Here is a 27280-nt window from a genome sequence, read left to right as displayed (position 1 = left end):
GGAGATTCCTGGCTTGTCATCACCTCTCTAATTCTTCCTCCATGGAACTGACAGCCTAAGATCATGGGTTCTAGTCTCCCCTATTATACTGTAAGCTCTGTTAGTTACATGGTATACCACAAGCATGGATTCTCATCCTGATTCTGTCACTATCTGGGTCTTATTTTTCTCATCTATAAAATGAAGAGGTGTGAAAAATTTATTTCAATTGTCTCTTTTCCCTTAAAATTAAATGACTCCATTCTTATTCATTATGTATACTTAACGTGTTTTAGTAATTTCATGCCTATTAACATACCACTCTTTCTTTAACCCCAATCCCAAATACTTTCTGCTTCTTTCTGTCCAACCAAATCCTGTTCCTTTTTCAAGATCCCTTTCAAATCTCATCTTCTCCACCATGCTGCTTTGCTAATAATGCTGGCCAACAATAATTCCCTTCTCTCTAATTCGTATATTCAGTAAATATTTATTGAGTGTCTACTCTGTATTAGTGTACTGGTGGTGCAAGAAATTAATAAGAGAAACATGGCCCTTGCATTAAAAGGGCTTATCACGTAGTAAGGTAAGAAGCTAGTAAAAAAGACGGAAGATTGTGAAGAGTACAAGGAAGGCAACAAACAGCTTGCAGAGGGAATGCACACATGTACGTTATTTATATAGTGTGATCAGAGAAGGCTTACTTCCGATAGTATTTGCAACATACAGTGATAACTAATAATTTATTATCTTGAATTGGTATTTGACTAACCTGGGTATAAGACTTGTTTCCTAAACAAGACTGCAGTAACAAGGACACATTTTTGTGGCTAATATAAATTGAGTGTTTAAGAGTCACCAGTAACTGTTTTGGGCAACTCACATATATTTTATCATTTAATTCTTAAAACTCGGTAGGTATTTTTGTTATTATCTCATTTTACTCAAGATGAGGAAAAGGAGGCTTAGAATTAGACTGAGATACTTGCTTAAAGTTGGACAATTACTAAGTGGCAGAACTGGAACTAAAATCCACGTTGTCTGCAAACGCCAAAGTGCAGTTAATTAACTACCACGATAAACTCCTTCTTGGAGACAGGGATCATATTTAGTGGCTTTCAGCATCAGTCCTTTGCACAGGTCAGGTACTTAACACCGACTTGGCCCTTTCACTAGGCATTACACTTCCCTGGAGGCAGCTTTCCTGTTCCTGCATGAACTTAATTGGCCTCCAAAGACTTTTCTTGGAGACAGAGACCCTTGGACTGAAAATTCTGGGTAAAGGTATTTCAACTCTAGTTTCTACCATGGCTTCTCAACATCTTGTTTCCAACTGGCACCAAGTTGTTGTATGTATGATGTTTTCCTACTCAGGGCATTTGGTTTTGAAATGAGCCCCACACCAGCAATTGCCTATTTTGAGCTTATATTCTTTCACTCAAACAGTTTTGACTCAAATATTGAAAATATTCAATGATAAGATGTACAGATCAGAGAATTGTTACATAGTAAACAATTTAATAAAAGCGATTAACTAAGGACCTCCCGTTCACAAAGTTGGAATTAGGTTTCAAGTATTTTAAAGACCAAAAGGATGGGCTGCCAAAGAAAGTCCATATTTTAACTGCATATATAAGATAAAAATGGGGAAATGTTACATTTTTATTTCAAATGTTACATTTTTATTTCACAACTGTGAATGCCAATAACACCTTTCCTTGCACACTTACTAGATTAGTTATACTAACAAGTGGAGACCCGAGGCACAGGTAATCTAAAAGAGCAGCTTAAATGAAAGGAGTGTATGTAATGCATAATGAGCTTCAGCATTTTTATTGTGGTTTTCTTAGGAAGAAGCTAGAAGTGAACTAGCTTTGTGACTCTACTGCTTAAATCTTCTTTCTCATTGCTGGAAAAAAACAGCGTCATCTCTTAGGGCATTTGTACTGATGTACGAGTACTAGAGCTTAAAAAAGTACCAGTTTATAAATATGTTGGCTCTCACCTTTTCTGGAACTAACTGGTAACTTCTCTTCTAGATCTGGCAAGATTATAGTAAAGATTATTTAGCTTTATCGAGGTATAACTGATACACAAAAAATCGTACTCATTTAATGTTTACATCTAGATGATTTTGGACATACACATAAACCCATTATAACATTGCCATAATCAAAGCATTTAAATATATCTTCCACTTAAAAAAGTTTCCTTGTTTCCTTTGTAGTGGAGTTTTGGTCTATTTTTGGTAAGAACATTTAATATGAGATCTATCCTCTTTTATATATTATTTCATTATTATTTTTAAAGATTGATTGATTGATTGAAGGGGGGTAGGGGTAGAGAGAGAGAATTTTCAAGCAGACTTCCAGCTGAGTGTGGAGCCCAACACAGGGCTCGATCTTACAACCCATGAGATGATGACCTGAGCTAAAACCAAGAGTCAGATGCTTAACTGACTGAGCCACCCAGGCGCCCCTCCTCTTTTATATTTTAAAGTATACAATACAGTATTGTTAACTATAGGTAGTATGTTGCAGAGCAGATTTCTAGAACTTACTCATATTGCATAACATGAATTTTATGCCCATTGAACAACAATTCTCCATTTCCCCCCTTCCCTCAGCCCCTGGCAACCACCATTCTATTCTCTGCTTCTATGAGTTTGACTATTTTAGATACCTCATATAATATTTAAATGAAAAAATCCTTAGTTAAGTAAATAATGTGACATTGTCAATAAAAACTTGAAATCTTTGATAATCTGAAATGTGGACAATATACTTGTAGTTAATGGAAAACTGGCTTTCAAATTATGCCATGAATAACATCCTGCTAAAACTTTAAAATCTAAATTTAAACATCAGAATTACATTCCATAGGCTTATAAATAGAAAACATCTGAGATAAGATAGAACTCTTTAATGGCTTTGTTGCATTTCAAGAAGAAAGAAAGAAACTGCGTAGAGGATAACAGTAAGCTTAATGAATGGAAAAGGAAGTAGTCCAGAAACTTTTAAGATGAATAAATGAGAAATCAGAAAACAAACAGATTAATAAAAACAAAGAAAATGTAGGAATAAAACATGGAGTTATAGGTTTACTATTCTGTATTACGGATAGAAATTCTTTAAAAATATAATTCAAGAACTCAGACAGTGACCCGCAGGTAGTTACTGAATTCCCAAGCCATAAAGAAGCCTATTCCCAGAAGACAACTATTGGCATTCTCAACCTGGGAGCACATCCTATCCATCCTCTGTTATGCCAGAAACAGATTAAAATAGGAAACAGTAAAAACAAAAACCAAAACCCATACGTGATCTGTATCCATCTCAAATACAAAGAGCCTAACCAAGAATCACTCAACATTGAAACACTTAAGTACTCATGGCTATCCAACAAAAAGAACTTAGACCTTATGAAATAGTTAATGAAGCTGCAGAAGAAGACTTTACAACAGAATTAATATCCTCAAATGGGTAAGAGAGGAAGTTAAGAAAGGAACCAATTTGAAAACAGAAAATAAGAATATGACTGTCAAAAAGAAAAGTTCAATTGATGAACATAACGAACACAACTGAGGAATTAGTGAGTTGGAAGACAGACTAAAGGGATTCTCCCAGAATATAAGTCAAAAAGGGAAGAAAATTATTAGACAAAAGTTAATATTAGGGAAAAGTTATGGACACTAGATCTAGAAACTTCAACATTTGTTTAACAGGCATTACAAAAGAAGAGAAGAAAGAGAATGGCAAGGAGGAAACGATATAAAGAATATAAAAATGGGAATTTACTATTATGTTAAAAGACTGAAGAAGAATAATAAGAAGAAATACTCAAAAACATTTCATAAACTAGAAAATAGAAGGAAACGTCTTATAACTGAAAAACAAGACCTACAAATACATAAAGCAAATTTTTTTAATGGTAACACAAAACAATAAATCACATCGATATTAGGAACAAAAGCCGATAGCCAATTTCACCAATATATTTGACATTATACTGCAAGTCCCGAACAATGCAATTAGACAACAAAAGGAAATCAAATGTATAATTATCAGGGGCGCCTGTGAGGCTCAGTCGTTAAGCGTCTGCCTTCGGCTCAGGGTGTGATCCTGGCATTCTGGGATCGAGCCCCACATCAGGCTCCTCCACTGGGAGCCTGCTTCTCCCTCTCCTACTCCGCCTGCTTGTGTTCCCCCTCTCGCTGGCTGTCTCTCTGTCAAATAAATAAAATCTTTAAATAAAATCAGTAAAGTGGCTGGATATAAGATCAACATTTGCATTAATACAAAAATGTAATGAAACAGAAAAAAGGATCTCATTCACAACTGCTAGGAGAAAAAGCCTCAGAAAATATCTAGGAATACACCTCACATGAAATGTGCAAAGACTATTCACTCCTTTCAGAAATATTTACTGAATAGGCAATGGGAATAGAAAAGTAGGGGAAAAAACAATGATAAATTTATGGAACTTGTACTTACAGAGTACAGGGTAAAGTGGTAAAAATGTCAATCCAAGAATCACACCAGTAAACATAAAAACAATAAACTGATAAGTGCTATGAAGAAGTACTTTGAGGGTATACAAGAGAAGAAATTTTATTTAGTCAGAGAGGTTGTAAAAGGTTTCCCTGTGCGGGATAAATTACTTTGGGGGTTGTAGAATGAATTATGTAGGTAGGGGAAAATGAAAAAGGTATTTCAGGAAGACTCAAAAGCTGGTACAAAGGCCTTGTGGCAGAAGAGAACAATACCACTTGAAGGAATTAAAACTAAAAAATAAAAAGATGTGTGGTAGGCTGTATAATACCCCTGTATGCCCCCAAAGATGTCTATGCCTTTAAGCCCTGGAACCTGGGAAGATGTGATGTTGGCAAAAGGCACTTTTCAGGTGTGATTAAGTTAAGGACGCTGAGATAGAGAGATTGTCCTAAGACCAAAGTAATCACAAGAATCCTTAACAACAGAAAGGCAGGAGGGTCAAAGTCAGAGGAAACGTGACATGATGATGGAAGCAGAGGCTAGGGTAATGTGGCCAAAAGCAAAGGAATGTTGGCAACCTCTAGAACTGGAAAAGGCAAGAAATGGATTCTCTCTGAGAGCCTTCAGAATGAATTAGCCTTACTGACACCTTGATTTTAGTCCCGTGAGACTGATTTGGGACTTCTGATCTCCAGAACTATAACAGAATAAATTTGGGTTATTTTAAGTCACTAAATTTGTGCTAATTTGATACAGCAGCAATAAGAGACTAGTATAGAATTAGTCAAGTATTACCTGCATATTTTAAAGAAAAAAGAAAGCATCAACTCTTAAAGTAGAATTGATCAATTCTTACCCTGGAATTATATGAACATATGTGAGTCACAGAAGACATTATAAAATTAATATATTGTTACAGAATAGGTAAAGAGTGGTCCTGATATGTGAATCCATTACATTTTCCACACTCACAACACACAAAGATGATTCACTACTTGTTGTATATAAAAATTTATTTTCAATATGGGACCCCTGGCTGGCTCAGTCAGTACAGAATGTGACTCTTGATCTCAGGGTCATGAGTTCAAGCCCATGTTGGGGGTAGAGTTTACTTAATAAAAAAAAGAAAATTATTTTTATTTTTTTAAAAAAAGATTTATTTATTTATCTTAGAGAGACAGAGTGTAAGCAGGGGGAATGGTGAAGGGAGAGGGAGGTGGAGAGAATCTCAAGCAGACTCCCCGCTGAGCATAAAGACCAATGTGGGGCTCAATTTTATGACCCTGAGATCATGACCTGAGCTGGAATCAAGAGCCAGATGCTTAACCAACTGAGCCACCCAGGCAACCCTAAAAAAATTTTTCAATAGACTATACCTGGTAAAATAAAGTCCTTGACAAGTTGATAATCTTTAGTTGAATATCAAGGATATTAGAAAGCATTCCTACTAATATGAATTGTAAGATTTACTTCATATAGTTATGTATATGGAATTATATAATTCATATATGAACTTATATGTGGTGCTAAATATTATGTAGTGTTATGTATAAAATACATCATTCTGAAAATTTAACATGTAGAATGTCAAACATTGTGATGTTTAAGCATCACAAAAATTGATTTAATACACATTTCTTGCTTCTAGAGAAATCAACAGATGTTGTGATAATGGTGGCCTGTTTTTTCATCCAAAGAATTTTAAAAATAAGATATAACCATCATTATCATTTATTAAGATATATAATAACTAGACTCTAGTTGCAGAAAAATTTTAACCTTTGTAATATTTTTTGGAGAAATTATTAAAATGTCAAGTAGAAAGATTTTGCACCTGCATGTTTCAAGTTAGTACAGTAACAGTTCTTAAATCTACCTGTTTGCTTCAATATGAAGTTCCTAACAATAAAGCAATTAAATATAGGTACATTCACATGGTGACTTCAAAAGTCTTAATTGTTAGATATCAATAAATAATCTTTAAGTCATATACTACTGTATATTAAATTATAGTGTTTTCTTTCATCTAAATTAGAATTTGTTTTAAGTAACAAAACCCCTAGTTTTGTGTCTTTTGTTTGAATCAACCACACACGGTTTTCAGTAGCTGAGAAGTTTTTCTGTTTTCAAACAAATACAAATCCTCCATATAAGAACAGGATCCGAAATAAGAGATAATTTGCTTTGATGCATTTATGATGAGATGATTGCATTGCAAACTAAATGTATTATTTTTTTGAATACTCTATTAATATTATAAGCAGAACAAATGCACAGATGGCATAGGCCATAAAAATATAATTAAACCTTACAATATTGTTCCTATCAGATTTCAGAAGTGTGCTCTAGCTGGAGTTAGACTGCAGAATATGTGAGTGCATACAATATTTTTAAATTTTAAGTTTTGGGGCAAATACATGAGAGTTGGCATATTTAGCTCTTTCATGTTATTTCCACTTCCCTCCATGTTCTGGGCTTTCAGTTTCAAACAATTTGAGAATTATTTTCAGAGAAGGCATATTAACTAAAAGAAAAAAACAACTGTCCTAATACTTCTTTTTCCATTTGAGAATACTTTGGTTTCCTTAGAAAATATGACGTGAATTAGTCGCACAGACTGCTACCCGAAAAACCACAGGCTTGCTCTAGGACAGCTGGATACCTACAGACAAGGCACAAGGTGCCTAGAGAAAAGAGACTGAGGAGACAAACGTCTGAGGTTCCTTTTTGTCTAGTTATTTTGCATTTCAGTAATGTGATAACAGCAATTAGATCTCTGCCTCAAATCCTCTCATAAATGAAGCAGGTTTTAAGTCTATAAATTATGTTAATACTTGGAAAAACACAGGTTAACCTTTTTGATCAACAGTAATTGTTTAAAACTAAGTCCCATACGATAAATGAATAAAGAGGCTACCTAAATCTGAAAGGTGTTTGAGCTGTTTCTAGCTCTTTGGGGATAGCTCGCAATGAGGGTTGCTTCACAGAAATACCAGCATGCTGTATGCCTGTCTTCGTTCTCTGTTCCCCTCGTTTAGTAGGCTTGTTGACTAAGCCCCTGGGGCAATACCCGGAAAGCTAAGAGACCCTAAGATACCAAACATAGGGTCAGAGGATCCTTTGTGTGTGTCATGTTTAGCAAGTCAAGTGAACAAAGAGATTGCAGGCAGTAACTATAAGATGTAACCCATATATGCAGCCCCAAAGACAAATAAGAATTGCAAGCAACGGATGCAAAAATATCTGCGATTTTTTTTAAAGTTTATTATTACTATTCTTTTAGTAATCTCTACACCTGATGTGGGGCTCGAACTCACTACCCTGAGATCAAGAGTTATGTATGCTCCTCTGCCTGAGCCAGCCAGGTGCCCCTGAAATGTTTAATAAAAAGTGCTAGCAAATATAATTTGTTGAGTGCTTTCTATGCATTTCACTGTGTGCTAAGTGCTTTATATGAATAACATTCATTTTCCCAATGAATATTATATTAACTACTCCTTGTAATGACCTTTTGAATAGGTATTATTATCCTTATTTTATACATAAGAAAACTGAAGTTTGGGGGGGTTGAGTACCTTAATTAAGATCACATAGCTAAAAAATATGGTGGAGTCAATTTAAAAAATACCTTTCATTAATTTTTTACATCCAGAATGTATACCTAACATAATATAAAAATGTAACATATATTAAGTGAATAAATAGTGTATTTTATGGTTAAAGGCTAAATGCTACCAAATGTCCATGACAAGGAATAAACACCTACAGATGAAAAACTATGAATGATATTTTAAATATATATACTGATAAAATATATGTAACATAAAATTTATCATTTAATCATTTTAAATGTATATTTCAGTGTCATTAAGTATATTCCCATATTTGTACTACTACGTATCTCCAGAACTTTCTCATCATCCCAAACTAAAATTCCATATACAGTAAGCAATAAATTGCCATTCCTCTCTTCTCCTATATGTTTTTAATTCAAGCCTAATTATTTAAATAAAATCTCAGAATGTTAGTGTTCAAAGCACTCTGTCTTAACATGTATATTATAACCTCAAGCACCTGTTATGCAATTATAGGAGACTAAAAAGTTGGGAAATGCAAGTATAATTTTATTTACTAAATAAAGTAGATTTAGAAGGATGGACAGAAATATAATTCATCAATATATTACTTGCTCCCTATTGTATTAATGGTTGATATTCAATCTAAGGGCATAATATATAAAAATTAAAGGTATGTATAATAAGAATTATCAAGGCTCCATTTAGAATAATAGATTAAAAATGTGCATATTCAGAATCTACAAAACCCTTAAATTTATATAGCTATTAAATTAGTAAACTGGAAGCACAGGAAAAGAAATAACTGACCTGGGGGCACCTGGGTGTCTCAGTTGGTTCAATGTCCGACTCTTGATTTCGGCTCAGGTTACCATGTGTTGGGCTCTGCACTCAGCAGGGAGTCTGCTTGAGATTCTCTCACCATCTCCCTCTACCCTTCCCCTCCCCAATCAAATAAATAAATAAATCTAAAAGAAATAATAATAACTGACCTGGCTATCAAGATGTAGGAATAAGAGAGGAAAAAAGCAGTTTCAGAAACCCAGAAACACAGCTATTTAAGAAATTATGTTGAGGACATAGTTTTGGACACACATTTAAAATAGGATATTGTGGGGCACCTGGGTGGCTCAGTTGGTTAAGTGTCTGCCTTTGGCTCAGGTCATGATCCCAGGATCCTGGGATCAAGCCCTGCATAGGCATCCGGCTCCCTTCTTAGTGGGGAGTCTGCTTCTGCCTCTGACTCTCCCCTCTGCTTGTGCTCTCGCTGGCATGCACTCTTTCTCTCTCTCATAAATAAAAAAATCTTAAAAAAACAAAATAAGACATTGAATATCTGTGTCCCAAGATAAGTTGAAAGACATTAGAAGTTAATTTAGGCAGTGGCATAATTTTACTCATAAACAATGTTATTTTAAGCATGTAGATACTTATGTAACAAAACTGTAACAATTCTTAGTTATTTCCAGAAAATCTTTTAAAAGAGGGGCGCCTGGGCGGCGCAGTCGTTAAGCATCTGCCTTCAGTTCAGGGCGTGATCCCGGCGTTATGGGATTGAGCCCCACATCAGGCTCCTCTGCTGGGAGCCTGCTTCTTCCTCTCCCACTACCCCTGCTTGTGTTCCCTCTCTCGCTGGCTGTCTCTCTCTGTCAAATAAATAAATAAAATCTTAAAAAAAAAATCTTTTAAAAGGATTTAAAGAATAAAAATATTAAGAGATAGAAGAAGCTTAGTGAAAACCTACTTAAGCAATTGTGACAGTTTAAATAATAACATTCAATCCTCAAAATGGACTTATCCATACTGGCTATATAACTGAAAATATCCAAGAATATTTTCTTTTCCTGGTAAGACAAGGATACTAATAAGAGGAAAAGGAAATGCTTGAGTACAAAAGTATTAACTATCCAAAATAGTACGATGAGATACATGATCAAGGGAAGACCTTTTTTTTTTTTTTTTAACAGAACAGTTCAAGTCAATGGCTATTTAAAACTTTATTTATTTATTTATTTTTAAAGATTTTATTTATTTATTTGACAGAGATAGAGACAGCCAGCGAGAGAGGGAACACAAGCAGGGGGAGTGGGAGAGGAAGAAGCAGGCTTCCAGCAGAGGAGCCCGATGTGGGGCTCGATCCCAGAACGCCGGGATCACGCCCAGAGCCGAAGGCAGACGCTTTAACGACTGAGCCACCCCGGCGCCCCCTATTTAAAACTTTAAATAAACATATTGGGCATGGGGATGTATGTACAGCATAGGGAATATAGTCAATATATTGTAATAGCTTTGTATGGTGACAGATGGTAATTAGACTAATCATAGGGAATCATTTCATAACGTATAAAAACAATGAATTACTATAATGTACACCTGAAACTAACAGGATATTACGTTATTATTCTTCAACACAATTAGGTTTTATTCAAGTGATTGGCAAATCAGAATCAGAAAACAGTAGTGATTGAAGAAGCCCAAGTCTGTGCTATAATCCTGTAGAGAGGAAGAAAATCTTACAGGGTAAGAGAGCTAGGAAAAAATCTACTCATTCCTACATTTATATCACCCTATTGGGAATAACGGAGGAAAAGAAGAAGCTTTTCTATACTTCTTTGGGATGCAGTTGAAAATTGCAACATGGAACATGCCCTCTAGGTGAAACTAATAATGTAGCTCTAAGGGGCATTTTGTAAATCTAACACTTCCCTGAATGAATTCCCAAAGGTCAGAATTTGAACGCAAATGTCTCTATCTTGTTTCACTCATCTGTCATGCAGGGACTACTGGATTGTGAATCAGGAGCCTTTGGTTCTGGACTTGGTTCTACCACATTCTGTGAGATAGGAAAACTTATTTATCTGGGCCTAGATACCTTACAAAGATCCGCAATCTTTATCTTCAATTCACAAATCTAAAATACTGTGAATACCTTAACTGATTTGCTGGCAAAGCCTGAATTAGCAGAAAGCTATCTATAGTTTTTATTAATCTGCCTTGTGTAAGTACTCGTAAGTTTTACTCTAGAATTATTAATGTATTTGATAGAGGTATTTATTATATTGCCTTTTTAAAAAGATTATTTATTTATTTGACAGAGAGAGAGAGAGACAGCCAGCGAGAGAGGGAACACAAGCAGGGGGAATGGGAGAGGAAGAAGCAGGCTCCCTGCAGAGCAGGGAGCTGGATGCGGGGCTCAATCCCAGGACCCTGGGATCATGCCCGGAGCCAAAGGCAGACGCTTAACGACTGAGCCACCGAGGTGCCCCTATTATATTACCTTTTAAACAAGCACGTTAGGATAACCTGTTGAAACATTTTCAAACATAGAAAAGTATGCAAGAATAGAACAAAATTCTCATATACCTCATACCTAGATTCCCTAATTTTTAACAATTCACAACATTTGCTTCATCTTTCTTTAAATATAGGTATACTTCAAAAAAATAAATATAGGTATACTTCTCCAAATATATCTATATACCCATGATTAGCCTTTTCCTGAACAATTTAAGAACAACCGGCATGTATGATTCCTACCATCCCTAATACTCTGGTGTGTATTTCCCAAAGCAAGGACATTCTCTTACGTAATCCTCATACAATCCTTCAAGTCTGGAAATAGGCACTGATACAACACTAGCATCAATCCACAGACCCCATTCACACTTATGTCAATTGCCCTAGCAATATCAGGACATCCGTTCTCTTCTCAGTCTCTCCTTGCCTTTCATGTTGACGGTTTTTCAAGAATACGTGACTTTTTTTCTGTAGGCTAAATACAAACGTGGGTCTATCTTCTTTTTCCTCCCGATCATGCTTTTTGGGCAGGGATACCAATAATATGATACTCTGCTCTCTTGTGCTTCCCATCTAGATGATGTGCCACGTGTGATGTCAACCCACTTGCGATGGTCACCTGTCATGTTGCTCATCAGGTTTTCCACTATAAAAGTCAACATTCTTTCCTTTGTAACTGATTAGTAGTTTGTAAGGGAAATATTCTCAGATTCTGTCAGTATCCTGTTCCTCATAAACCCCACTGGTCTCCATTCATAACTCCCATCTAAAGTGGACACAACAATGTCAAATGGTAATTTTCTACTTCATCATTCCATTGATGTTTGCTAGTTGGTATTCTACTATAAAGAAGAGGCTTCTCTTTTCCTCTATCTATCTATCTATCTATCTATCTATCTATCTATCTATCTATCTACCTATCTATCTATCTATAGCAGTATGGACTCATGGATTTCCATTTTACTCAATGGATTTCTTCTATTATTTACTTTGAAACTAAAATTTCCAGGATTTGGCTAGAAGGGTCTTCTTCAAAGTGCTTCCTGTGCCTTTTCGCATGTTCCCATCATTCTTTGAGTACCTTCCTACTTTTTGGCAAAAAATTCTAGTCTCATATTACATTTTCTGTGTCCCACCCCTAGAATTAGCTATTTTGCCCTTCTCATCTTTTTTTTAATTAGTGAGGGAAGATATTTAGCAACTGATATCTGGGTCCTTGTGGTGTTCCTTCAGTTCTTATTGTTTCTAAGCTTTCCAGGAGGCAAAGCTAGATAATATATCTATGTATATAAGACATAAAGACACATACATACACGTACAGATACATCTAAAACTATTTCTATATGTATCTGTATGTGTGTGTACACGCAACTGTGAAGTATACCCATGAGCATTTGTTTATTCCAAAATTACCTTTTTCAAACATCAAGCAGTATTTTCTAGTGTAGTAGGGCTCTATGAAAAAATTTTATTCACTATGTTCATCTGTTACACGGTTATATGTATTTTGATCTTAACCGTTTTTAGCCTCTCCTGTAAGATCAAGAACTACTGTTCTTTTATTTTATTTTTATTTTTTAAAAAATATTTTATTTTTATTTATTTATATGAGAGAGAGAGAGAAGGCACACAAGCAGGGGGAGCAGCAGAGGGAGAGGAAGAAGCAGACTCCCCGCTGAGTAGGGAGCCCGATGTAGGACTTGATCCCAGGACCCTGGGATCATGACTCAAGCCGAAGGCAGACGCTTAACCAACTGAGCCACTCAGGTGCTCCACTACTGGTCTTTTATTTTGCTGTCCTATAGCAACCACCTCGTCCTCATTCCATTTCCATGACTGTGTTAGTAGAAAATTTAGTTGTGGTCAGAGAACCAGTTAGCAAAAAATATAGGAAAAAATATAATTCAGACTTTTCTATGATTACACCAATGCAATTATATGTATAGAAATGTATATGTTTTTTGTTCATTCTCAACACAAAAGTAAAGAAACAAATGAAAAACCCCATAAATTACATGGAAAGAGTTTTAATTGTTTAAAATCTGCTCATACAATATAGTTGAGAACAATAAATAACTCACAGAAAGATAATGGGTTTATCTAAAATAGGCTTATATGACTAAAATTTATCATTTTTAATACAAATGTGTGTTTAAAGTTTCAAATTTAAGTATACTATGCATATTTTATACTGAATTAGACTAACAAACCACCCCCGCTACAGCTGGGAAGGTTAAACAACAGTATTCAAATCTGATTTAGATATAACAGCTGTTCAAATGCCAAGGCGTACTTTACTTGAAAATGTGACCATTTAGTTCTGTTAAATATAAACTGCTGTTCTGGCTATGCTCATGCATTATTTTCTCCTAAAAGTCCTTAAACAATTTATTTTCCCTGATATGTAGTAGGATCATACTCAAGTTCAAGGGGTCTTTTTCTTGAAGTTAACTTCTCCTTTCTGAACTTTCTGAAAAAAAAAAGAAATGAGTGGAATAATTCTCTTACTTCTTCTCCTATCACTTGTACCTAGTCACTTTATCAACTGCTCTTGCCAGTACAAAAAAAATATAATTAATAATTGGAAGGGTGGTACTGCTTTTAATGAGACCCTGATTAGGTGTATTTAAATTACTCATTTTGACTGAAACAAGTTTAGATATTTTACAGTGTAGACAATAATTCCATCATGACTAGCTAGTACATGTGTTAAATTATGAATTGTGTAAGTACCACTTCTCAGGGCTAAAACAAAGAAATAAAATCCTAACGTTCTCAAGAATAACTACAAATACTTCATTTAAAGAATGTCATCACCATTAAAAGTCCATGGGCTTATTTGTAAATGAAGAAGGTGGCCCATTATTCAATTTCTTGGGACTTGGGGAAAAAGTAAGATGATTTTTAAGAAATCATTTTCCAAGAGAAGTCTCCTTAATCTGAAATCTTAGGGAAAACATGACTTTCTCCTCCATTATACTTCAGAAACTGAGAAGAAAGCTCATACACAGAAAACGTTCACTTCTGCAGGAGGAATACAAAAACTAGGCACAGGAGGTATTATCATCCTACTGGAAAGGGAAACAAAAAGCTTATGGGTAGATAACTCTTCCAAGGTCACATAGGAAGTCAGTGGCTCTTCCTCAACAAGAAACCAGTTTCAGACTTACTACATTCAACACGTTACATCTTTTGAGGAAATGGAGTCTTCGTCCTTCCCTTCCTTCCCTAATAGCTATAGGGCACTAGCCACATGTGAGAAACTCTGCAAGGCTTTGGAGATTCAACGATGAACAAGACATTTGTGGTCTCTCTATTTATGGAAGTGAGCATGTAGAAGGGGATGACAGAAGTAACTGCAATGCAGCATGGTAATTTCTATGATAGAGACGGTACAGGATGCTGTGAGAGCACAAATAAGTAGTACCCAATCCAGACTTGGTATGGATGAATCAGAGAAGGCCTAGAGGAGGCAGTGACATTTAAGCCACAGCTTGAAGGATAAATACAAGTTAAGCTGGTTAAGGTGACAATGGTAGGGGGTGGAGGAACTGTTAAACAGAGAATTCCAATTCGAGGCAACACCGTGCATGAATACATCTTTGAGGAATTGAAAGAATTTAAGTATAGCACAGGAAAATTCCTGTTTTGCTGACCCAGTCCTGCTCCTGCTCCTTGGCAAAGCCAGAGTGGAGAATCAGCATCCATCATTTACACTATTCTAAAAAGAGCTATGGAGCAAGAGGTAAATAAACAGTCAATGTTTTGGGACAGGTAGGACACTTTACTGTGTCCTTGAAAATGGAAATCTACAGTTTTTTTTTTTTTTTAAAGATTTTATTTATTTATTTGACAGAGATAGAGACAGCCAGCGAGAGAGGGAACACAAGCAGGGCGAGCAGGAGAGGAAGAAGCAGGCTCATAGCTGAAGAGCCTGATGTGGGGCTCGATCCCATAACGCCGGGATCACGCCCTGAGCCGAAGGCAGGCGCTTAACCGCTGTGCCACCCAGGCGCCCAACAGTTTTTTTTTTTTTTTTAATGCCAAGATCAGGTCAATTTGGAAACTGTTCTTTAAAGAGTTTTCAAAATTCATTATAATGGTAGTAGGCAACAGAGAGTAAGGAAAAAATTCCATCACTATAAGTACTATAATTTTTAAAGATTTTATCTGTTTTTATTTTTAGTTTTTTTTTAGTAGGCTCCATGTGGGGCTTGAACTCATGACCCTCAGATCAAAACCTGAGCTGAGATCAAGAGTCAGATGCTAGGAGGAGAGTTAAGATGGCGGAGGAGTAGGGGACCCCTTTTTCAGCCGGTCCCCTGAGTCGAGCTGGATAGGTAGGTACCAGACCAGCCTGAACATCCACGAAATCAGCCTGAGACACAGGAAGATGCATCTGGATCTCTACAAATGAACATCTCCAGTGCAGAGTATTGAGGTACGAAGCGGGGAGCCGTGAAACCGCACACAGATATCGGAAGATAAATGGAAGGGGGAGGGTGCTGCCGCGTTCAGGTGCCGGGAAGCGGTAGCCACTTGCACGGGGAGCGGGCGGACTCACAGACCGCCACGCGCGAGAGAGCGGACTGAGACTGTGAGCCGGGGAGCGCACACGACCAGACTTCTCATGGAGCTCCGGTGTGCTCACTGGAACCAGACTGAGACCGGGAGCTCCCGGGGAGCGCGGGGGCGGCTGGCAGCTGGCGGTGTTTGTTAGAAACACAAAGGACAGAGACGCGCCGGCCCTGGAAGTGAGGGCTGGGACACCGGGTGTGGGGCGCACATCCCGGGACGCTGCAGGGTTGAGCAGCACCAACAGAAACAGAGTTAAAGTGGCCAGAACATCAGTGGAGAACGGTCCGCGATCCCTCTGTTCTGAGACAGAGGCTGAGATTCGGCCACTGCTGCTCTGACTCTCAGAAGAGGCACAGCAAACCGCCAGGGAAAGCCGCCAGAGAACAAAAGCCTGGAAATACCGGCTCACAGTGTGCCCATCCCCATCCCCCCTCGCAGGGGACATGGAGACTCTACCCAAACAGGGTTGCCTGAGTATCAGTGCGGCAGGCCCCTCCCCCAGAAGGCAGACTGAAAAATCAAGAAGCCCACATCCCTAAGATCCCCATAAAACAAGGGCGCACGGCCTGGGTCCCGGTCAATAATTTGGGCTCTGGACAACCCCGCGACCTCTCCCCATCAGAATGACGAGACGGAGAAGTCCCCCTGAGCAAAGAAAAGACAATGAGTTTGTGGCCTCTGCCACAGAACTAATGGATACGGATATAACCAAATTATCAGAAATGGAATTTAGAGTAACAATGGTCAAGATGATGTGTAGACTTGAAAAAGTATTAACGAAAATGTTAATGAGAATATAGAATCTCTAAGGGCGGAAAAGAGAGCGAATTTGGCAGAAATTAAAAATTCTATGAGCCAAATGCAGTCAAAACTAGAGGCTCTGACGGCCAGGGTGAATGAGGCAGAAGAATTGTAGCTGAAAACTTCCCTAACCTAGCAAGGGAAACAAACATTCATGTCCAAGAGGCAGAGAGGACACCTCCCAAGCTCAACCACGACAAACCTACACCACATCACGTCATAGTGCAATTCGCAAATACTAGATGCAAGGATACAGTATTGAAAGTGGCCAGGGCAAAGAAATTTCTCACGTACCAAGGCAAAGGTAACAGAATTACGTCAGACCTGTCTACACAGACCTGGAATGAGAGAAAGGGTTGGGGGAGCATATTTAAAGCTCTTTCAGAGAAAAACATGCAGCCAAGGATCCTTTATCCAGCAAGGCTGTCATTCAGAATTGATGGAGAAATAAAGACATTTCAGAATCGCCAGTCACTAACCAATTTTGTAACCACGAAACCAGCCCTACAGGAGATATTACGGGGGGTTCTATAAAAGTAAAAAGGCCCCAAGAGTGATACAGAACAGAAAGTCACAGCCAATACAAACAAAGACTTTACTGGCAACATGGCAACATTAAAATCATATCTCTCAGTAATCAGTCTTAATGTAAATGGTTTGAACCATCCCATAAAACGCCACAGGGTTGCAGATTGGATAAAAAGAAATGACCCATCCATTTGCTGTCTACAAGAGACTCATTTCGAACCCAAAGATGCATTCAGACTGAGAGTAAGGGGATGGAGTACCATCTTTCACGCAAATGGACCTCAAAAGAAAGCTGGGGTAGCAATTCTCATATCAGATAAATTGGATTTTAAACTACAGACTATAGTTAGAGATGCAGAAGGGCACTATATTATTCTTAAGGGAAGTATTCAACAAGTGGATATGACAATTATAAATATATATGCCCCCAACAGGGGAGCAGCAAGATACACAAGCCAACTCTTAACCAGAATAAAGAGACATATAAATAAAAATACATTAATAGTAGGGGACCTCAACACTCCACTCTCAGAAATAGACAGAACACCCTGGCAAAAACTAAGCAAAGAATCAAAGGCTTTGAATGCCATACTCGACGAGTTGGACCTCATAGATATATATAGAACACTACACCCCAGAACCAAAGAATACTCATTCTATTCTAATGCCCATGGAACATTCTCAAGAATAGACCATGTTCTGGGACACAAAACAGGTCTCAACCGATACCAAAAGATTGAAATTATCCCCTGCATATTCTCAGACCACAACGCTCTGAAATTGGAACTCAACCACAAGGAAAAATTTGGAAGAAACTCAAACACTTGGAGACTAAGAACCATCCTGCTCAGGAATGACTCGATAAACCAGGAAATCAAAAATCAAATTAAACAATTTATGGAGACCAATGAGAATGAAAATACAACAGTCCAAAACCTATGGGATACTGCAAAGGCAGTCCTAAGGGGGAAATACATAGCCATCCAAGCCTCACTCAAAAGAATAGAAAAATCTAAAATGCAGTTTTTATATTCTCACCTCAAGAAGCTGGAACAGCAACAGAGGGACAGGCCTAATCCACGCACGAGGAAGCAGTTGACCAAAATTAGAGCTGAAATCAATCAAGCAGAAACCAGAAGTACAGTAGAGCAGATCAACAGGACTAGAAGCTGGTTCTTTGAGAGAATCAATAAAATTGACAGACCACTGGCAAGACTTATCCAAAAGAAAAGAGAAAGGACCCAGATTATTAAAATTATGAATGAAAAAGGAGAGGTCACGACGAACACCATTGAAATTGGAAGGATTATTAGAAATTTTTATCAACAGCTATATGCCAATAAACTAAGCAATCTGGAAGAGATGGAATCCTTCCTGGAAACCTATAAACTACCAAGATTGAAACCGGAAGAAATTGATTCCTTAAACAGGCCAATTAATTATGAAGAAATTGAGTCAGTGATAAACAACCTTCCAAATAACAAAACTCCAGGCCCGGACGGTTTTCCTGGGGAATTCTACCAAACATTCAAAGAAGAAATAATACCTATTCTCCTAAAGCTATTTCAAAAAATAGAAACAGAAGGAAAGCTACCAAACTCATTCTATGAGGCCAATATTACCTTGATCCCCAAACCAGGCAAAGACCCCCTCAAAAAGGAGAATTACAGACCGATTTCCCTAATGAATATGGACGCCAAAATCCTCAACAAGATACTTGCTAATAGAATCCAACAGTACATTAAAAGGATTATCCATCACGATCAAGTGGGATTCATACCTGGGATGCAAGCGTGGTTCAATATTCGCAAATCAATCAGCGTGATACATCATATCAACAAGAAAAGACTCAGGAACCATATGATCCTCTCAATCGATGCCGAAAAAGCATTTGACAAAATACAGCATCCTTTCCTGATTAAAACCCTTCAGAGTGTAGGAATAGAAGGTACATTTCTCAATCTCATAAAAGCCATCTATGAAAAGCCTACTGCAAATATTATTCTCAATGGGGAAAAGCTGGAAGCCTTTCCCTTAAGATCAGGAACTCGACAAGGATGCCCACTCTCGCCACTATTATTCAACATAGTACTAGAAGTCCTTGCAACAGCAATCAGACGACAAAAAGGGATCAAAGGTATTCAAATTGGCAAAGAAGAAGTCAAAATGTCTCTCTTTGCAGATGACATGATACTCTATATGGAAAACCCAAAAGAAGCCACTCCCAAACTATTAGAAGTTATAGAGCAATTCAGTAACGTGGCGGGATACAAAATCAATGCTCAGAAATCAGTTGCATTTCTATACACGAATAACGAGACCGAAGAAAGAGAAATTAGGGAATCCATCCCATTTACAATAGCACCAAAAACCATACGTTACCTTGGAATTAACTTAACCAGAGACGTAAAGGACCTATATTCTAGAAACTATAAATCACTCTTGAAAGACATTGAGGAAGACATAAAAAGATGGAAAGATATTCCATGCTCATGGATTGGAAGAATTAACATAGTTAAAATGTCCATGCTACCCAGAGCAATCTACACTTTCAATGCTATCCCGATCAAAATACCGAGGACATTTTTCAAAGAACTGGAACAAATAGTCCTTAAATTTGTATGGAAACAGAAAAGGCCCCGAATCTCCAAGGAACTGTTGAAAAGGAAAAACAAAGCTGGGGGCATCACAATGCCGGATTTCGAGCTGTACTACAAAGCTGTGATCACAAAGACAGCATGGTACTGGCACAAAAACAGACACATAGACCAATGGAACAGAATAGAGAGCCCAGAAATGGACCCTCGGCTCTTTGGGCAACTAATATTTGATAAAGCAGGAAAAAACATCCGGTGGGAAAAAGACAGTCTCTTCAATAAATGGTGCTGGGAAAATTGGACAGCTACATGCAAAAGAATGAAACTTGACCACTCTCTCACACCATACACAAAAATAAACTCCAAATGGATGAAAGACCTCGATGTGAGACAGGAATCCATCAAAATTCTAGAGGAGAACATAGGCAGCAACCTCTACGACATCGGCCAAAGCAACCTTTTTCATGACACATCCCCAAAGGCAAGAGAAACAAAAGATAAAATGAATTTATGGGACTTCATCAAGATTAAAAGTTTCTGCACAGCCAAGGAAACAGTCAGAAAAACTAAGAGGCAGCCCACGGAATGGGAGAATATATTTGCAAATGACACTACAGATAAAGGACTGGTATCCAAGATCTACAAAGAACTTCTCAAACTCAATACACGAGAAACAAATAAACAAATCAAAAAATGGGCAGAAGATATGAACAGACACTTTTCCAATGAAGACATACAAATGGCTAACAGACACATGAAAAAATGTTCAAAATCATTAGCCATCAAGGAAATTCAAATCAAAACCACACTGAGATACCACCTTACGCCAGTTAGAATGGCAAAAATAGACAAGGCAAGAAACAACAATTGCTGGAGAGGATGTGGAGAAAGGGGATCCCTCCTACATTGTTGGTGGGAATGCAAGTTGGTACAGCCACTCTGGAAAACAGTGTGGAGGTCCCTTAAAAAGTTAAAAATTGAGCTACCCTATGATCCAGCCATTGCACTACTGGGTGTTTACCCCAAAGATACAGACGTAGTGAAGAGAAGGGCCATATGCACCCCAATGTTCATAGCAGCAATGTCCACAATAGCTAAATCGTGGAAGGAGCCGAGATGCCCTTCAACAGATGACTGGATTAAGAAGTTGTGGTCCATATATACAATGGAATATTACTCAGCTATCAGAAAGAACGAGTTCTCAACATTTGCTGCAACATGGACGGCACTGGAGGAGATAATGCTAAGTGAAATAAGTCAAGCAGAGAAAGACAATTACCATATGATTTCTCTCATCTATGGAACATAAGAACTAGGAAGATTGGTAGGGGAAGAAAGGGATAAAGAAAGGGGGGTAATCAGAAGGGGGAATGAAGCATGAGAGACTATGAACTATGAGAAACAAACTGAGGGCCTCAGAGGGGAGGGGGGTGGGGGAATGGGATAGACTGGTGATGGGTAGTAAGGAGGGCACGTATTGCATGGTGCACTGGGTGTTATACGCTACTAATGAATCATCGAACTTTACATTGGAAACCGGGGATGTACTGTATGGTGACTAACATAATATAATAAAAAAAATTAAAATAATAAAAAAAAAAAGAGTCAGACGCTCAACCAACTGAGCCACCCATCTGCCCCAAATGTTTTCAGATTTTCCAACATAGCACTGTATTGACCACAGGAACTTAGACTGGCTATATTTTATCTTTAAATTTTAGGTGTCTCATTGTTAGAATGAGGGGGTTGAGAAGATGGTCTGTACTCTTCTTTCCTGCCCTAGTATTTGGGGTCTGTTAAGAATAGAACCATCAGGATCATAGAATCAAAACTCTGCTCTTTGAGTGTTCTGTGTTTCTTCAAGTCACTATAGGAATACCTTTCTATTCAAGCAGAGCAGCTCCAATTTTTTAAGATTTCTTTACAATCTGATAAGATTTCATAGAAAGAAAGAGTTTCATAGCCTAAAAATCTGAAAACCACTTTTTGTGGCATTGCTTCATTGCATCAACCTACAAAATTTAAATCCTTACTTAATTACATAAAACATGGGGCAGTTTTTCTATTGGTCTGAATACAAGGCTAAATCTATGAGTTCCTGAATGATGTTTCAATACTCTGAGATAAGATATTTATTATTCAGTAAGAGGCTGATTAAGGGATATCATAAATTCTATCACAAGAACCAGCGTTGTGTTATATCTCAGGAAATCTCATTAGGAAAGATAGTATTATAAATATATTCCTAGTTCAAAACTGTCATTATAAACATAGTGCTTCCTGTCATAAATTTAGAAATAATAAAGAAACTTGTCCTTTGCTTAAACAATTGTAAATATGTGTACTGTTTTATTTGGTAGGGTTAAAAGAAGGCTGGCAGTTAGCAAAGTGGTCCGAAATTTACTACAGCCTATTTTTTTAAGCTTGCAGATAAAATTGAGGCTTTATAAACGAGAAAATGATGTACTAAAAGCAAGATACTAAATCAATTTTAAACACCGAACAGAATTTATGCCTGACTTTAAAACCCATCCACAAAACATTAATCTACACAAAGGCCAGAAGCTGAATGAAGCATAATTTGTGAAACTGATACCTTTCATCACAACCTCTAACTGAAAAGGTCATTAGATATATTATATCTAAGTGAGCAGCTTATCCCTGCTTCATTACTGATAATTAAGACAAGTAATATTTTCCTGACAGTAATGTGTCCGTTAACAGATATAGTCTAGTTTGCATAAAATAAGCATTAATTACCACAGTACTACCACAGATTTAAAAAAATGAAGTACCTGTATAACATGTCTTCATTATTTTTCCTTTAATTTCCTAAAAGAATTAACAGGCTCAGAAAACATACTGTACATGTTAAGAAATTCATCTTTAGTCATGTTTTAAATTCATAAGGTACATAACAAAAAAGGTGTTCTGAAAAAGCGATCAACGAAAATGAAGGCACTGTGACGGTATCATTTAAATTATCTGTACTAACTTGCTATGTTGAACTACTGGAAATGTAGCTGCTCTTTAATGTTAAGACTTCTTTCTTTTTTTTAAGTAGGCTCCACACCCAGCAGGGACCCCAATGCCAGGCCTGAACTCACGACCCTGAGATCAAGACCTGAGCTGAGATCAAGAATCGGATGTTTAACTGACTGAGCCACCCAGGCGCCCCTGATGTTAAGACTTCTTAAATCTTAATGTAGGAAATTTGGGGAGGTATGAAATGGTATTCTGGTATTTGAAAGGATTAAAATCCTTTCCAAAGTATCTGCTTCAAAACCAAGATTTGAGAGAAGAGCCACAGAATTACATTAAAAAGGTTTCGAATAAGAAAGCACATGAAAAAACCTGCTCAGTAAAGAAGACATTAACTATAACTAGTAATGACTAATATTTACTAAGTGTACCATGTACTTCACAGCATTTGCTTGGTTTATCCTTATGGTCATTTCATGATGCTAATAACTATTACTGTCCCAATTTTACAGTCAAGGAAAAAGGTGAAGTAACTTTCCTACATTAAAATAACTAGTAAGTGGTGGGATAGGTCTGCCCAGTAGACTCCAGAGTCTGCACTCTTTATTATACTACACGTTCTTGCCAATAGACTTAGTTGTTTCCAGTGTTCTTTTTTTTAAGACAGCTAACCAGATAACATTTCTTTTTCTCTTTCTTTCTTTCTTTCTTTCTTTCTTTCTTTCTTTCTTTCTTTCTTTCTTTCGATTTACTTATTTATTTTAGACAGAGAGAGAGTATGTGCAAGCACATACGCAGGGCGGGGTGGGGGGTGGGCAGAGGGAGAGGGAGAGAAAGTCCCAGGGGACTCTGCACTGAGTAGGGAGCCCAACCCCATGACTCTTAGATCATGACCTGAGCCAAAATCACAAGTCAGACACTTAACCGATTAAGCCACCCAGGCACCTCAAGATAACATTTCATAAGCATCTATTGGTGCAAAGAATTAGAAGTCAATGGGGTATTTGTTTAGAAGCCCATGAGGAAACTGACACTTGAAAAGAAGTGAGAGGGGGTGCCTGGGTGGTGCAGTCCATTTAGTGACTGACTCTTGTTTCGGCTCAGGTCGTGATCTCAGGGTTGTGAGACCGAGCCCTGTGATGGGCTCCACACTCAGTGTGGAGTCTGCTTGGGAATCTCTCCCTCTGCCCCCCGCCCCATGCATTCTCTCTCTCTCAAATAAATAAATCTTAAAAAAAAAGTTAGAATGGGGGCAGAAGTAATAATTTATGCTCTATAATTTTTAACCAGGTGTCCTTCCAGTTGGAGTTTACCAGGGCAGCACTGAGTGTATGGTTCATCTTTGCAAAAAACTGAGCAATAAGCCAGGCAAAGTACTTAAGCCCTCTGCATCTCAGTACCGTAATCAGTAAAATGATAATAAGAGACCTAACTTCAAAGCTGTGAGGATGAAATGAGTTAACACAAGGGAAGTGTTTAGAATAGTGTCTTGCTGATACTCCGGATTGTTATATCTTAGTACATATTTAGATCTCATCAAAGAAAGGGGATTCTTCAAGCACCTTATCACCCAGATCCTGAGAGATGAAATGGACCGTTCATCTTTTGAGAAGTCATGCTAAGCCACTAGTGCAAGTGGGTCATTTCCCTCAGGTGTGCTGGGGTGGAAAAAAATGATGACAACTATTTAGTGGGACATGACATATTCACATCTGTAAGGGCAGTAGCTGGGGGCAGAGCAGGGGTGGGTACGGAGGGTGAGTAGTATGAAAACCTCCATCAAATTAACGCTCGAGAGGCAGTGTGGTCAGAGGAGGCAGTATGCTTTAGTAGTGCTCAGCAAAGGTTTTAAACACAAGTGGATGTGAATTCTGGCTCTGCTGCTTACAGCCATGTAACATCCGGTAAGTTATTTAAGCTTTTTGGCCTCTCCTTTACATTTACATGACAATAAATGAAATGGAGCAACTGGCACAGTGGCTAACACATAATAAAGATTAAAAGGTGAGCAACAGTGAGGTCAGGTAACTTTCCCAAGGTTACATAACTATATTACACAACTAGCTAGTGAGAGAGTCTTCTGCTCTGTGCCATGAGGAAAGCAAGATAAAAATATAAATACAGGTGATGAATATGTACTTAAATGTATAGGCATAGATAGAGAAATATATATGGCTAAAAGGATGGATGGAATGGTGGATAGTTTCTGGAGTGACTAGCAGAAGCACGATAAGCATGAAAGGGTTTCAGTCCAAGGACATGATTTAGCTGAGCAAAATAGCAACAGTATTCTCATAGCGGTGTGTCAGTTTGAAAAAGATGCCTTAAGGATAACTTTATTTTGAAATTTGGTTCTCTAAAGTCCCCACTGATACAAATGCCTTAGACATGTAAACACTCTTATCTTTATTATTATCTTAGGAGGAAAATAACTGTTGTTTATATGGTTTTCCTATTTTCAAATGAAGTTATTACCAGATAAGAATTTTATTATTTTTGGCCAAAGGTAAGAATTCCAGGGTCACTTTCTTTAAAGAAATAAAAAAGATCAAAATAGAAGGAGGAGAGGAAGCTACTAGAATTATGCTTTCTCATTAACTCAGACTTTGTAATCTATTTAGGAGAAGAGGATATAGGTTAAATTGGGTAACTGTCTCATACATGAAGTTCTATTTGACTTTTCTGCAGTCATAGCAGCTCATATTTTAGTGTGAATAAACCACTGCAAAATTAAAGACGCAAAATGTGTATTTTCTTTTTAGAAAAAAAAAAGTAACTGGTCAATGAGCAGGCATCATTTGAGTGTCTACCATGTGCGCCATCTCTCACTTGAAGGGAGAAGACGCAGATGGATTAGACTGGTGAGGTCTCTCTTAGTTTGCCACACCTGGAAAGGGAGGAAAGCAGCTATGCCCCACATGTCAGCAATTTAGCCTCTAAATCTTGACTTTGTTATCCAGTAGCCATTTGATCTGTGTCAGGCTTCAGGTCTCTCACATATAAAAACTGGCTCATCTATTTTGCAAGAATTGTTCTGAGGATTAAATGAGATAATGCTTGTGAAAGCACATGGTATTTCCCTCTCCTTCCTTTATGAGAGGAACAATATTTTGGGGGCTGTTTCACAGGGACCACCAATATACCCCTGGTATGTAAAGGACTACAGAGGGCAGAACTATTGCCTCCTAATAAATACTTCTGGTTTCCATGAGCAGAACAATGCTTCTTTGTGACAGAAACCACCACCAATATGTAACCCGTCAGGCCTTGTGCCAACCAAGTTTTTGGAATATATTAACTTATTCAATCTTCTCAGCTATGCTATGCACAAGTGCTGTTCTTATCTCTGTTTAACAGATGAGGAGACTGAGGCAGAGAGGCGTTATTTGCCAAGCTCACCCAGGTCCAACCTGTAAGTGGTGGAACCAACTCTCAAACACAGGCCATTGGGCTGCAAAGCCTCACTGTAGGTCACTACGGCACACTACTTTATAGAGGACATAGAATATAAGATGTGACATTAGTGGGTGTGGACTGCCTATCATGAGCAAGGAGCTAGGCAGAGCCTTTCTTGTGTGTAATTCTCCCGTCCTTCCTCCATCCTCCATTGTGACAAGCGCTTCAACCCAAAGAGCAGTTAGGAAGGAGAAATCACATGTACCATCTGAGTGAGTAAGCTGCTAGTTTCAAGTGAATAAGAATCTGTTGATGCTAAAAGCATTCTCAGAGGATAAGAAGAACCAATTAGTAATACTTGCATGAGTGTTCTAAATAAAGAATTTATGTTTCAAAGCTTCTCAAAGTACTGAAGTGAACCCTGAGAAAGGTGTTCATAGGCCATAGGAATTTGGTTCAGCATTTCACTCAGGGACAACATTAACAAAAATGCCATAAACTAGAGAAACCAAACATATTATTCTGTATCTAATTTACTGCTCTCCCAGTAATAATAAAAGCTGCAAAGAAGAAGTCTCTTCCAATTTTTTTCTTTCATCCCTCACAAATTTGATCTCCTTTTTTGTAGACTCAAATTAATCTAACATAAACGTAGAAATTAGGGACTCTCCTCGTTTCTCTGTCTCTAGGCACTTTTGCACATACTGTTTACTCTTTGCAAGTGAGTGAATATGCATGTTCATAAAATAGCAGTAATGTTGGAACTTCATTTTCTAGTAAATATTACTAATTTTTCATCTATAGCACAAATAAACATGACAAAATGACTATATTCTATTACAAAATTTTCTTTACTTCAATATATCTGGTAAGACTTACTGGGGGGGGGGTGTCAAAAAAAGACCATGAGACTGGAAGGAAAGAATGTCTGAAAGAGTGGGTTTGTCTTTAGATTTTAGTTCAAATGCAACTACTTGGGTTATGACTTTCAGAGGTCAATTATTTTTGGCTAAATAAGTAGAAAATTGGTCCTGGTAAGCAGGCATGTATCTCC

At 37.6% G+C, this 27280-nt stretch overlaps 1 protein-coding gene across 3 annotated transcripts in view; it reads right to left on the bottom strand.

Annotated features, from left to right (window-relative positions):
* Positions 1-27280, bottom strand: part of ELP4 (elongator acetyltransferase complex subunit 4) — a 247800-nt gene that overhangs the window by 59909 nt on the left and 160611 nt on the right. The window contains exon 10 of one of the 3 annotated variants that reach the window (XM_008686856.2): positions 13417-13814. The exons of the other annotated variants lie outside the window; for them this stretch is intronic. Within the exon in view, the coding sequence (XP_008685078.1) occupies positions 13770-13814 (45 nt within the window). The 3' untranslated portion in view covers positions 13417-13769. Of the gene's footprint in view, positions 1-13416; positions 13815-27280 lie in introns of those variants that run through there. 3 annotated transcript variants of the gene reach the window in all.

This window comes from Ursus maritimus, unplaced genomic scaffold (genome assembly GCF_017311325.1).
Source record: "Ursus maritimus isolate PB19 unplaced genomic scaffold, ASM1731132v1 scaffold_23, whole genome shotgun sequence".
In the NCBI taxonomy this organism is placed as follows: domain Eukaryota; kingdom Metazoa; phylum Chordata; class Mammalia; order Carnivora; family Ursidae; genus Ursus; species Ursus maritimus.
Note: the sequence above shows the minus strand (reverse complement) of the source record. Positions and strands in the feature narration are given on the sequence as shown.